The 14,669-nt window shown below is 48.1% G+C and overlaps 1 protein-coding gene across 2 annotated transcripts in view; it reads right to left on the bottom strand.

Annotated features, from left to right (window-relative positions):
- The window catches only part of NHS (NHS actin remodeling regulator), a 335,827-nt gene that overhangs the window by 74,242 nt on the left and 246,916 nt on the right, over positions 1-14,669 (bottom strand). The window contains exon 1 of one of the 2 annotated variants that reach the window (XM_059158465.1): positions 12,704-14,009. The exons of the other annotated variant lie outside the window; for it this stretch is intronic. Coding sequence (XP_059014448.1) covers positions 12,704-12,935 — 232 coding nt within the window. The 5' untranslated portion in view covers positions 12,936-14,009. Of the gene's footprint in view, positions 1-12,703; positions 14,010-14,669 lie in introns of those variants that run through there. 2 annotated transcript variants of the gene reach the window in all.

Genomic DNA, 14,669 nt, shown 5'->3' with positions numbered 1-14,669 from the left:
AATGAGCATAGAGGGGAAAAAAAGAGACACAAACCAAAAAACAGACTCTGAACTCTAGAAAACACACTGCTAGTCACCAGAGGGGAGGGGAGTGGGGGGATGGGTGAGACAGGTGATGGGGATGAAGGAGGGCCCCGGTCCTGGTGAGCGTCAGGGGACGGATGGCAGTGTGGAATTACTGTACTGTACGCCTGAAACTAATACAACACTGTATGTTAACTGGAATGAGAAAACTTTAAAAAAAAGCAAAAACAACAAATATGAATCAGGGACCTGCCACGGCCCTCCCCTGTGCGATAATCACCTCTATTCCTGCAACGTACTTCTGCCCTGCTTCTTCCACACTTTTATGTGCTGAGGATAATAATGTCAACAAGTTTCCATCTTTCTCTGAAGATTCACTCATTCAGCAAACAAACACTGAGCATTCCGAGTGCTATTCCTCCCCGCGGCATGGACAGACATATGAAGTCTGTCGTCCTGGAGCTTGCTGTCCAGCAGGAGAGACACATAACGAGCATACAGATCTAATACATATCAGGGCGCCTCACAGAAGGAAGTCAGAAAGTGGGGGGTAAGGGGATCAAGAGCGATGGGGTGGTTGTTTTGCAGGGTGGCAAAGCAGGGAAGCTCGGTGCCTGGCCAGCATGCCCTTGGGCTTCACTCCAAAGACTGCTTCCCATGACCTTCTGAGCCTCTCCGTCTGGGGGTGATTTTTCTCCTGGGGACAGTAGAATGCTGGGTCACTAGCAGGGCCAGAAGTATGAGAGAATCCATGCCCCTGGGGGCAGCCCTCCACAATTCCAGATACTCTCCTCTGAGGTTAAGCTAACAGAAGTGCGGTCTCCACCCCTCCTGGATGTCCTCAGCAGGACTGAGTTCCAGCTGCTCTACGGGCGCTCGTGAGCGCGTCTTAAGATTTGTTCCCTCCTCTCTCCTCCCCACTCCGCAACAGGTGCTGCTGGGCTTGCCTGCACAAGTAAACCACTTGTACTCCAACCCTTGTCTCAGGGTCTGCTTCCAGGGGAACTCAAACTAAGATCGGCGGTGAGGGCAGGCTTCTCTCAAAGGTGCCACCGGAGCACATACCTAATCCCGAGAAGCAGGCAGCTAAGCGGAGGAAGAGAAGGAAGAAGCTATCCTATCCGAGGTGGGATCATGTTTGAGCGCTTGAGTAACAGCAAAGCCCGAGTGCAGGGACAGAATGAGTGAGGGAAAGAGCAGTAGAAAACGGCTTTCTTACTTTCTTCATTTATAGTGACCGTATGTTTTTTAGCCCTGTCTTTCATGATTTCCTGTGGTTGGTTCACTTCTCATCTCTCTGGCGGCTCATTTTCTGAGAGTCCTGCCATTTTATTTGCATTTGTTATTTCACTCTGTTTAAATGGATCTACCACTGCTTGGTGCCTGGGAGCGGGGACACAGTCCACAGCTTAAGCTGCCACAGCTTAGGGAGGTGGCTTCCAGGGGGGAAAGCAACAGGCTCTCTGCAGTGCCTCCCCCCAATTCTTTTTTAAGATGGGAGACTTAGTTTCCCCTGTCCTCCATCATCACGATCAGCAACAGCACCTCTTCCTGAGAACCCACTATGTGTCAGACTTTGAGCCGTTTGCTCGGCCTTCGTCATCTCGGACCCTCATACCAACTCCGAAAACCAAACAGGAACCACACAGCCCAACCCTGAGAGGCAACCTTCTTCCTCCTGTTTCCCCCTCCTGCAGCAGACAGGGCGCTCCTGTCACACCTCTGGCTACACATGACACACCCCAGCAGCAGATCCCCTGGCTGCTGTGCCCTCGCCATGCATTCTAGGCTCTGTCGAGGTGGCTGCTTTGATCCTGGAACAGGAGACTCCAGATCACAGAGGATATAGAGTTCTCTGTAGGCAGCTGGCATGAGCTTAGCACAGACGCCTCCCAGAGCAGGACTGCTTTGCTGCCTCCCGGGAGGTTCATCATCAAAACTTCCTTCCCTGACCCACATTGTGCCTCTCTCCATTTGTGCTTCTGGCTGGAGCTACCAGGTAACCGACAGCGGAGTCTATTAGTGCTTCGTTCTGTTCACAGTTCCTTCTGGAGGAGTTGGCATCTAAAAATTAGGTAGCAATATGCAGGCCCCGAGGTGGTAACTGTTAAGGCCTAAAAGGCAGGGAGACTGAGCTCTATTGGCAGAACTGGTGTGTGGTCTGTAGGCCATCCTCTGTAAGCCTCTTACTGTCTCTAGGGATTAGGTTTCTCCAGGCTGGAAGTAATAATAGTTTCCCCTTTTACTCCATCCTAATTGTCCTTAGTGCTTAGCAAATATCTGTGTGTGCGTCTGTATTCTCCAGCTTCCTATGCAGTTGGATTGGGGCCAGATAACAGAGTGTCAGCTACTAGCCAGTGGGATGCGGGCAGAAGCAGTGTACACCATTTGTAGGCCTGGTCCTTACAAGACCTCCCCAAGAGCTCGCTGCTCTCTTTTCCTCTGCTCCCTGGGGGCTACGTGTTCTAGGCCTACATCAGACTTGGTGTGATGAAGAAATAGGACTTTTCTTGTGTTAAAGTGCTGAGTTTTGTTGGTTTATATGTTAACGGATCCTAACATAGCCTATTCTAACTAATACGGTTTTTCTTTATTCTGCCTTTTGTTCTTTCATTCACAGATTCACGGGTCCGTTTCAGATGTCCTTCATTCGCTTGGTATTAATTAAGCATCTACTCTGTGGAAGGCACTAGCACTTTGGCATGGAAAACCTCCTGAAGGTGCTGGATGTTCAGGTAAAGAGGTGGATATGGGAACAGAGGCAGTAACAGAGTGAGAGAAGTATATACGAGGTGCTTAACATTGTGTTGTGTTCAAGGAAATAAATATTCAGAGGTCTTTATCTTGAGAAAACTCAAAGCACTTTACTCTTCCCAGCTTTACGCTTGATCAGACTCCTTTCACTGAGCCAGTGCTCACCCCTGCACGCTGCGCCAGTTCTAAAAGACCTGCATGTGCTGTCACTCTCTGCTTGCTACCAGTCCATCATTCCAAATCCATCTACCTGAAGTACCATTCCCTGGAAATCATCCAAGGCTTCTTCATTGCCTATATATAGTCCAAACTCCTCAATATGGTGGCATTGACCCATGTCTGAGCTATCTAACGTTCTCCATTTCTCTTTTACCCAAAACTTCTCTTTCAACCAGATTGTTACAGTCCATGTCCAACAACACACGCCACTGCATATCCCACTTCATGTCTTTTCTCACACCAGTTTTTAGTCATGATTTTCCTCCTTATCTCCCTAAGTCCCTTCTCTTCAGGTAGCCCCTCAAGTGATATCTTTGGTCTTTGTGCCTACTCCAGTCTACAGTATTAATATATTCAACTACTTAGATGAAACAGCTAATTCCTTTAAAAAAACTAGCAGGAGAAATAGAAAATATAAATAGTCCCATATCTCCTTAAGCGCTTGAATTCTTAATCAAAACCCTTCCCACAGAAAAAATTCTGGGCCCAGATGGCTTTGCCAGTGAGTTCCATGAAACATTTTAGGAAGAAATAATACCAACTTACGTGAATTATTTCAGAAAACAGAGAAGAAAGGAACACTTCTCTACTCATTCTGTGAAGTCTGGATACCAAAAGCTGACAAAGGTCATCTCTGAAAAATCTATAACTACCACCATATTTAATGGTGAAACACTGACTGCATTCCCCTAAGACTGGGAAGAAATCAAACATCTACTCTCACTAGTGTAATAAAACATAAGAAAGAGAGTAGTAAATATTGTTGTCATCAAACATAATTGTGTAGATTAAAATCCCTATGGAATCTATAAAAACTGGTAGCACTAAAGAGTGAATTTAGAAAAGCCAGTGGATATAAGGTCAATATATAAAATCAACTGTGTTTATATATACTAGTAATGAAAAATTGCAGAATAAGAAGGAATTTGTATTTATAATAGCATCAAAAATATCAAATCCATAGGGATAAATCTAACAAAAGATGTGCAAGTCCTCTATACTAAGAACAGTAAAACATCACTAAGAGACACTAAAGACCTAGAAGATCAAAAGCTATACTATATTCAGGGATCAGAGGATATTGTTAAAGATGTCCATTCTCCCCAAATGCCCTAACAGATTTAAATCAATGGCCAATCAGAACTCCAGCATTTGTTCTGAAGAAATTCATGAGCTAATCCTAAAATGTATATGGAAATGCATAGGTTGGCTAAGTGAATTTAAACAAAATTTAAAAAGGAAATGCATAGGTTCTAGAATAGCTAAAATAATCTTGAAAGAAAAAAAAATCTGGAGGATTTATACTGCTTGATTTTAAGACTTACTATAAGTCTACAGAGGTCAAGACAGTGTGGTTTTGGCAAGAGAGTATACATATAGATCACTGGAACAGAGAGTCTAGAAATTGACCCACAGACATACATTCGAGTGATTTTTTTTTTTTTAAAGGTGTTAGTTCAACGGGAAAAAAAATTTTTTTTACATGTGGTTCTGGAACAAATGAATATACATGTGGGAAAAAACTGAATTTTGACCCCAACCTTACTCCAACACAAGAAGTAATTATAGAAAGATCATTGACCTAAACATAAAAGCTAGAGCTATAAAACCTCTGGAAGAAAATGCATGAGAAAAATCTTCATGAAATTGAGAGAAGCAGATTTCTCTGACAGGGCTCAAAAGGGACTAGCCATAAAAGAAAATATTGATGAGCTGGACTCTGTCAAAATTTTTTAAAAATTCTACTCACCAAAAGAACACTACTGGAAAATAAATTGGCAAGGCAATTTACTGGGAGCAAATATTTGTAATCCACGTATCTGACAAAGAACTTCCAGCCAGAAAATATAAAGAGCTACTACAAGCCAATAATAAAAAGACAAAGAACCCAATTAAAAAATGAGAAAAGGGATTAACTAGACATTTCAGAAGAGAAGATATGAATGTCTAATAAGCACATAAAAAGGTATTCAACATTATTTGTCATCAGAGAAGTTCAAATTAAAATCATAGTGAGATACCATTTCATATCTGGAATGAGAGCTAATATGCCAAGTGCTGACGAGGGTACAGAGCAACTAGAACTGTGATAAATTGCTGGTGGGAATGTAAAATGGTACAATCATTTTGGAGTAATCTCTGCCAGTTTCTTACAAAACTAAACATACATGTACCCTATGACTAAGCAACTTCATTTGTATTTACCCAGAAGAAATGAAGACATAAATTCACAAAAAGATGTGTTCAAAAATATTCTCAGCAGCTTTATTCATAATAGCCCCAAACTGGAAACAGTCCAGCAAAATGTTTAGATAAACTGTGGTATATTTCTACAATGGATTACTGCTCAGCAATTAAGAAAAGGGGGGGGGGGATGAACTACTGATATTTACAACGTGGATAAATTTAAAAAATATTTTTCTGGAAGATGCCAGACATTTTTAAAGATTTATTCATTTATTGGGGGAGGGGGAGAGGTGGAAGGGGAGAGAGAGAGAATCTCAAGCAGACTTGTGCTGAGCATAGAGCGTGATGCAGTGATCCATCTCATCACCCCGAAATCACAACCCGAGCTGAAACCAACAGTGAGACGTGCAACTGACTGAGCCACCCAGGTGCCCTGAGGCCAGACATTTTTTAAAAGCCATACTGTAGAGGTGCCTGGGTGGCAGTCGGTTGAGCATCCCACTCTTGATTTTGGCTCAGGTCATGATCTCAGGGTCCTGGGATCAAGCCCCACATCAGGCTCCATGCTCAGTGGGGAGTCTGCTTGAGGATACTCTCTCTTCCTTCTCTTTCTGCCCTTCCCACGGCACTCACTCGCTCTTTCCCAGATAAATAAATAAATCTTTAAAAAATCATACTGTATGAGTCAATTTATATGAAGTTCTTGAACGGGCAAATTTAATCTCGGTGAAATTAGCGTAACAGTTGCCACAGCGGGTGGAAGATTAGAAAGGGGTACTAACAATTTTGGGGTTGATGGAAAGGTACTATATATTATTTCAGGAGGTGGTTACAGACATGTATATTTCAGAGCTCATGGAACTCAACCCTTAAGACCTTTATATAGTTTAATTGTATTTAAGTTATATTCAATATATAAATGTAATTCAGTTTTTCCAATAAAAAGATTACTCCCAACCCTTCCCCAAAATACTATGTTGGGTGCTACTCTATTGGATTGTTACTTATTATTTCCATACGTGGTTACCTACTTTAAACTTTCTTAGATCCCTCAGTAGGACCCACACAATATCTGGACTCCATATTTGTTGAATGAATGAATTTGTAATAATTGGACAGTATAAAAGGGAAAGGAAAGGGAAAGAAAAATTAGAATATGGCATGATACACATTTCCACTGTTTCTATTTTCCTGGGAGTCAACACCATTTCATATGCAGGTCCCTGTCTCCCAACAGAAAACAATAACCCAATATCTAGGACATCTTGCTTTTATTTACAATAAAAGAGGAGGCAGGGAAATAAGAGAAAGCTTTTGTCTCCTGTATTCTGTGGCAATACCACATAATTATTACTCTATTTCTTAACTCTAGTGAGATAGACCAAAAGACATCCAATGAATCACCTTTTCATTCATAAAACCCTGCTTATATCTTTCATCGCTTTTATCCTCCTAGAATAATAGGAGAGAAACAGTACTTGATGGGCCTGCATTATCAGACGCTATTGGAAAGGTCTAGATAAGAGTGCTGAACCACCTATTAGTATTCTGCATGCAAACCCTTCTCTATAACCCAGAGTCATCCGTTTCCTGGCAACCCTCAAAATTTCATTCTCATTGAATTGCTAGATCTTTATCAAAATATAATTATAGCCTTAATTTGAAAGATAAATTTTGATTGCCAGTGCCATGCCCAAAGGAAGAAATAATCAGGTGGGAGAACACTTAGGCGCAATTGTTAACCATATAATCAATGTCATGAATCACCCATCCCCTAAATACAAAACAATACAAAACAAAACAAAACAAAAAACAAACAAAAAAAAACTTTGGGGTGAAAAACTTTGTGAAGGGTAGAGTGAGGAGGGGAAAAAAAAATCATTGCATCATCAAACTTTACTTAAGACTGTTATGTTTGCTTATTTTCTCATATTGTTACTTAAGTACTTGTCTTCCCAGCTGGAAGAATTTGGGGATGACCTATTGTATGTCCTGCCTCTTTCTGTGTATATCCATAGTAGCCCAACCTGTAGTGCTAAGCAACACAGGGTACAAGCCCCCTATCTCAGGTCAGGTTCTCTGGAAGTAGACTTTGACATGGACATAGGTGTGCAAGAAGTATGGTACAAATGCTTCTGGGGTCAACATCTAGGAAGGAGCGAGGCACGACTGGGCAAAGAGAAGGCGGCCGTGACACAGTTACAGCAAAGGCTCAGCCTGTCCCAAGGAGGAGCTCTGGAGCCGCCTTGGCCCTGCAGAACCGTCCCGAAATGAGGCAAGGCGACCAGTCATCAGAGTAGGGCTGCCATGGGAAGGGGTGCGACCTTGGAAAGGTGGCTCTCTCTCGAGTCAAGGACAGTTCACAGAGAGGGACTTGGCTGTGAGCTGTCAGCCACTAGTGCCCAGCTCTGACTGGTGCGGGCTTGAGACCTGGTGAGGGAGGGGGATGTGGGCGGTGCACCGAAGTAGCCCTTTACCCCGCAGACTCCAGCGGCTGAAGGACCTGAGGACGATGATCTGGAACGGAAGCGTGGAAGACTGAGCAGGAACACAGCTCTACGTCTGGGGGCAGCTGGGGGCGCCAGCCGTGCCTGCTAAGTCACCTAAGGATGTGTGACTTGCCAGGGAAGAGTAGACGGAGATCAGAAATCATCTTGTCTCCTGATCTGACTGGCATGCTACCGACTTTTCAGCAATTATTCTCGGTTTTTCTCTGAAGGCGGGCACTGATACCTTTTTAAAAATTGATACCTCTGAGACAAAGTATGGGAGACGCAAGAGAAGTCACCCACTTCAGTTCCCTTTCCTTTTGGGTGGTGACATCTATAGCCTCAGTGCTTTCGTGGACCCAGATAACCGGTTTGGTAGTTTGGGGATGGAGAAAAACCAAACATATCTAACAGGCTTTTTCCACTGGAGTGAAAGGAGAGGATTTTATTTAACCTGCATTTTAATGTACAGCCAGCTTCTCCTGAGACCTCTGGGAGTCCTCAAATCTGTAAATACAGAAGCTTCAGACTTCACCACTGGGTGGCCTGTTTCCACCCCGCCTGGTCCTCATGCCCTTCTTGAATTTCTCTGTCCGGGAGTCTGGGCCAGGCCTGTGACCCGGCTCATTCTGTCAGTAATACAAGTCACAGGCCCAGCCTTGAGAAGGCCTAGAAGCTTCTGCCTTTACAGTCTTGGGGACCCTAAACCACTAGGTAAGAAGTCCTATTCCCTTGCTGGAGAGACCACACAGAGAGGCTGCTTGGAGAGGGAGAAGTCCTGAGACAACACGGAAAGAGTGTAGCCAGCCCAGCAGCCCAGCTGAACCCAGCTCCCAGGTGACCCACTAGCAGACGGACTACCAGGGAGACTAGAAGAACTGCCCAGGGAGCTCATCCCAGACTCCAGCATCTTGAACCAACAGGTGGGCTCTTGTTTCTTAAGCCAGTAAGCTTTAGGGTAGTTTCTTATGCAACAATAAACAAAACAACCCCAATGAGCAATCACCTTGAGTCCAGTGACTGTGCTCACCTTACCCAACCCCCACCAAATCACCAAGGTGCCTTTTAACCTGAAACTGGAGAGTCCCTCTCTCATTGCATGGCTGCTTTTCACAAGGAAATAAATATCTTTATTATTGCACAATAGTTACTGCCTACCCAGTGATGAGTAGACCAAAAATTTTTAAAGGAAAAAAAAAAAAAGCCTCGTTGACCTGTCAGAGCTGGAGATCGGGGCTGGGTCTCCCTTGAAGTAGTGCGTTCCTACGTATCAATTTCCTATGCTTGGGGCTCAAATTCATGCCTCAGCAAATTTACAAATGACTCCCTGTCATGGACCTTCAAGGTCACTCACTGAGAGAGGAAACTCCGAATATTAAAGCCCAAGTATCGGGCTCGGCGCTGATGGGACACACCCGAGAGGGCTAGACATGGAGTCCACCAGCTCAGAGAGGCAGTGTAGTTAAATACCCAGGGCCAGATTCTGGAGCCAGATTGCCTGGGATCAAGCCCCAGATCTGGCACCTGTTATCCGTACAACCTTGGGCAAGTTACTTAATCTCTGTGCCTCAGCGTCGTCATCTCTAAAGTGAGGATAATAATAGTCCCTACTTCCCAGGGTTACGGCGAAGATTAGATGAGCTATTGTACGTATAGGACATAGACCAGTAACCTCGCTATTCTAAGCCTGACCATAAGTGGTTCTATACTAAGAACTGAAAAAAAAAATCTCACAGGGATTTTACATAATATGAATAGCTGTTTCTAGTGATTATACGCAACGAAAGGATATCCAGGGACCGTATACCAACCAGCCTTCTGAAACTATATCCCATAGAACTGGTTCGGATCCTAGCCCTGCCGTAAACTAGCTGTGTCACACCAGGCAGGTGATTTATATCATGAGGATAATGACAATGACCTTGCCTAAAGAGGCTAGACCAGATGGTCCCTCTAGGAGCCTTTTATATCTCTATACCTTGCCAAATCCCTGCGAGACAGGAAAGGCCGGTGGAATTACCACCATTTGTAAGATGGAGATCAGTATTTAGCTACATAACTTGTCCAGAGCCAAACCCAAGTCCCAGGGGCATCTTTCACACTGGAGGGCTTTTAGCCATGGCACAGACATTTCCCAATCTCCCTTGTAGGTAGCCGTGGCCATGTGACTGAGTTCTGGCCAGCAGACTGTGGTTGGAGAGGAGGCATGCTACTTCCAGACAATCCTCCATGCTCTCTTTATTGCCTTCTGCTGGCTAGATGCAGAGGAACCCAGGAAGGACTCCGAGGCCCTGTGAGATAGTAGAGTCACAAGAAGGCAGAAGACCAGGTTCCATATCATTACAAGCCAAAAGTTCATTAGACCTTATGTGATAAGAAATAAATGCATTGTGTTAAACTCCTGAGATTTGGGGCTTGTAATAGTATTTGGCTTTGCTGACCAATACGGATGCTCGGTGTCTCTAGCGGTTTGCTGGTTCAGGTTGTGAACTTCAAGAGGAAGCAGCCCTCTTTTGTTTAAGAGCGAGGTATTGTTGACCTCTGCTTGCTACAGGCAGAGCAAAGTCGGTGACGTTTTTGTAAAATCTGAATCCCACTCTGGGTCTTCCCATCTACTCTTCTGCGTGGCCAGAGACTTCGCTCCTGTCACACTGGGCCTTTAGGCTACATTGAATCTGCAGTCCTTTTGCATCTTTTGTAGGGAACACAAAGATGGCGGAACATTTTAAAGATAAACTAGCAACTGGTTTTTAAGTCTCTACTAGATGACTAGAGGAATGAGGGATTTCTCAGACATGCTTTCAGTTTCCTGGTCTGTTCCTTCCCCCAAATCAAGCTCTCTACCTTAACATTTGCCCAGTGATTACATTTATGATCTACAGAAAATAAAGGTAAACTTTTAAAAATCACAATTCACTTTGGAAGGGAGGGGAGAATTACCTGGTAGATTCCATCTTGAATAGCGAACTGGTGATGGGATTTGTACCTTCCCTCCCAGATTCCCAGGCTCTTTAGTTTCTTTCTTTCACTGTAGACAATTAGGCATTTACATTTTTCAGCGATTACCCATGCATTTTTCAAAAATAAAAAATACCATAGTTCAATCAATCAAGAACAGAGGGGGGGGGGCTTTTTTTCCTTCAAGCTGGACTTTGCCACGTTTGCTTCCAAAGAAAAGGTGAACAGGGGGGAAGTGAAGGCTTTTGAAAATAAAGAATGGGAGAGGCCGAGCAGCTCCCAGAATCTCCAACCCCCAGGAGAAGACCAGGGCTCCCACCCTCTACTGCAACAGTCCCTTCCTGGCTCCATTCCTTGTGGCACCTTCCCCATCAGCTGGGGGCAGCCCCCTTGAGACAGAGCGGGCACCTCCCAAACACCAGGAAGAGGTCCATCCCTCAGCTGTCCAAGGGTCGCCTGCTGGAAAGGAAAGAGTGGCACCCCAGCTACTGGCTTCACAGAGGAAGCTGGTCTGTGATGTGCACCCTGGACCTTTTGGTCCCTCTGTATTCTGGGCCAGACTCCTTTGGGGGTGGGGGGAGGAGTGGCCTGCTGGCCCCTGAAGCACCAAGGAGAGAGCCCTGTATGTATGGCTGGGTGGGACTCTTAGGGAATGTGAAGCTGCAGAGGCCAGTGGCTGGGGGTGAAGAAGGGGTCCCTGTCTGGGCTCCCATCCCCCAATCTTGCAGCCAGCCCAGTTGCTTTGGGCCTCACATAGGAATGGAGGAGCTACTGCCCGTCTCCCACAGACCAACACCACGGCATCCCTGCCCGGCCCTGAGAATGGATGCTGCGCTGCTCCGGAGATGTGTGGGCCTGGTCTCCTGCTATCTGGGAGCCCAAGTTCGGCTCACCCTCGCACAGCCAGGAAGGGAGACCCCATTCTTGCGACAGTGGGGTCAAGCTAAGCTGCATCTCCAGCCGCAAGGGCTATTTTTAGATGCTGTTATCTTTGCCTTGCTCACAAGCAGCTGTGAAAAACAAACTGGTGACCAGGAGGCACAAAACTGCAAAATGAAAACCTCGTAGAACAAGAGCTCCCAAACTCACAGCAGAGCAGACCACACTCTGGCTACAGCGCTGTGCACCATCATGGCCGGGCCTGCTTAACCTTCCCTTAAGGGGGCACCAGTCGGGGCTTTGCTCCTTTACCGCCCACACGTTCCTGGTCCTGCCCGCCCACGGCAAGTCTGGCTTCGGACCACCAGACCTGGCAGGGCTCTTCAGCCCCGCAGCCCCACTCGTGCCCACAGATGGTGACCCAGGTGGACAGGTGTGCCAAGGGAGCGGGCTCCACAGGGTTAACACTGCCACAAAAGGAAGAGCTCCAGCTCTCTCGCCTCTCTCTTCCAGCCCATCCTAACAGTCCATTTGCCTCACAGCATCACAGCCAGCTCCATGATGGTGAAACCCCTGCACAGGCGAAATGTCACCCAACACCAAGTGGCAGGGCAGGAAAACAGGATGGAGCACCAAGCCGGATCCCGGACTTCTCCCTCAGCCCTCAGAGCTCCCAAAAGGCTCAGCTTCAGGGCGCACTCCCTCTCGCGGAGCCCTGGAGTCCCCACGCCCCCTGTAGGAAACCCCCCACCAGCCCGTGCAGCCCCCTCCGCTCAGCTGGTAAGGGCCTGGGTAGCAGCGTGGAAAAGTGCCGCCCCGCCCCAGAACCCGGGATGAGGGGTGAGGTGGAGGCGGCAAACTTCAAAGCTGCAACTGCAATATGCTTAAAATAAAAAGACCCCTGAAAGACGGAGCTGTTCCCCTCGCCCCTCAGAGCTATGCGTGGTCCACCTTGATCGCCTGCTCTGCCAAGGGGACCTGACTCTCAGACCTGGGGGCAGCGACGGGCGCGGGGGGGGGGGGGGGATTTCCTCTTAGGCTGGCGCGCGGTAGGGCTGCGGCTCTTGCTTCCTCCGTCTCCCAAGTTCACCCACCACCCAGAGCTGTGAAAAATTAGTTTAAAATGATGTCACCTGCCCATACCCCTTCCCCATCACCACCCCCCTCCCCGGCGGGTCCCATCTCACACACACCCGAGTGGCCTGGGCTGCGAGTCGCGGAGCATCCCGGGGGGTTGCGGTGGGGCGCCGCGCCGAGGCTAGCTTCCCCGGGCGCCCGCTCGGGCTCGGGCTCGGGCTCGGCCCTGGGCAGCCCGCCCGCGCATCGTTCTCCGGGTGCAGAAATCCTACCGCCCGTGCGCCCTGGGCGCGCCGCCGGGCCCCGCGCCGGCTCCCCAGGAATGCGGCCGTCAGGTGAGGTAGGCATGCGTGCCGGCTCCGCAGCGAAGCAGCAGCTGGCTGGGGCGCTGGGCTCAGGATATGCCTCTTCTCCCTCTCCCCGCGAAGGAGAGGCCTCTCGGGGGGCTTGCCAGCGCCTTGTTGCGTTAGGACCGCATTCCTTCTTCCTTTTGCCTTTTATCTTAGTTTCGCCTTCAGATGCAAAAAGGGAGATCGCAGGAGTCCATGCCCAGCTCCAGCCTAACTCGGTCCACAGGCAGAGAGAGAATTATGAATGGATGCTGCCTTCTGATGAGGAAGTCGACTGGGGAGGTCTCTGCGCACGGCGCGCTCCATCAAAGCCGGGGCATTGGCCCCTCCACTGCTTCAGTGCTGCAGGCTGAGACACTTAATTGACCACTGGGAAATCAGGTGCCGGGAGACCTGGGCGGGACGCAGCCCCAGGGCCACGCTGAGATCGAGCGCCTTGCCGGTGGAGACAGCTTCGATTTACAGCCCAGTGAATGGAGGGGACTGCGGCAGCCAAACCTCCCGGGCAGCAGGCACGGTTGCACCAACGCTCTGCAGACAACCGCCCGGCTCCGCCAACATCTCCCGGCTCCGCTGGGCTAAAGGGAACCTGCTAAAAATAATCCGTCCCCTGCCGCCAGCCGCAGTGAGCCGCAGGACTCGGCCCCCAGCCCCAAACTCCGCGGTGCGCGGGAGCCGGCCACAAAGCGGGCCCTGCGCGCTCAGACAAGCCGGGGGTTGCGGAGGATCCTGGATCCGGATTTCTGGTACCTATGCGTTTGCTCCTCCGGTAGCGCGACGGCTGGTGCTGCGTGTTAGCCATGCCCGGAGTGGCAGTGGGCTCGGCACATCACCAACAGGCTGGACCGACCGCGGCTGCTCAGCACCGCACCCCCGTGGCTCCCTTCTCACCTCCCTGGTCCCCAGCCTCTGACCAACAGCTGAAGAATCAGACACGCCGACGGTGCCAACTCCTCCAGCCCCGACAAGAGGGAAGACAGAGACTGGTGTGGAGCAGGTGCCCGTGTATGACAGGACTAGAGCAGCCCCCAAATAGTCACATCGCGTCCCTTCCCCCTAGTCATCTCTGGTGGCTGAAACCTCGCATCCTAGATACAACTCACTCTGCCCAGGCTTAAAAACGCTGCAAAGACAATGCCTTCACGGTGATGAACTCCTCTCCGGGGAAGGGTGATTTACTGAGCCAGCCGTGGGGCTGAACCAGGGTTAAAAACCGTGGCAGTGTGTGCCTGTGCCTTAGGCTGGTAGGCTGTATATGTAACAACGGCATGCAGAAGACAAAAAGCCATTTAGGGCCACTGCGACACTCCTGGGATATACCCTAATATATAACAAGGAAAAACCAGTGAATAAAATGATCCCAAGATGCCTTGTGGGACACAGGTTTTGGTGATCTGTCTTGATGCCTTGGAAACCCATTTCAAGAAAACTGGACTATTCTCTATCGGGTCATCTCTTTGCAAATAGGTTTCTGCCCCGGGGGCAGATTTACATGCGTGGGCAGTACAGAGTCCACGAGGCCCGTGACTCCTCCATAATTCACAAATTGTGGTGAAACACTAACTTGCCAAGGTCATAAGAAATCACAGGGTTTGCATGTGCACTGGTAGAGCATTTCCTAATTGGCATCACCATGAATTATGATTGTGGTCACATGAAATATCACATCGAACCCAAGTTAGTCTGGGTTGGCCGTCCTCCTCTGACCTCACTCACACTAACCTCCTGGGAG

Source organism: Mustela lutreola, chromosome X (assembly GCF_030435805.1).
Source record: "Mustela lutreola isolate mMusLut2 chromosome X, mMusLut2.pri, whole genome shotgun sequence".
Classification (NCBI taxonomy): domain Eukaryota; kingdom Metazoa; phylum Chordata; class Mammalia; order Carnivora; family Mustelidae; genus Mustela; species Mustela lutreola.
Note: the sequence above shows the minus strand (reverse complement) of the source record. Positions and strands in the feature narration are given on the sequence as shown.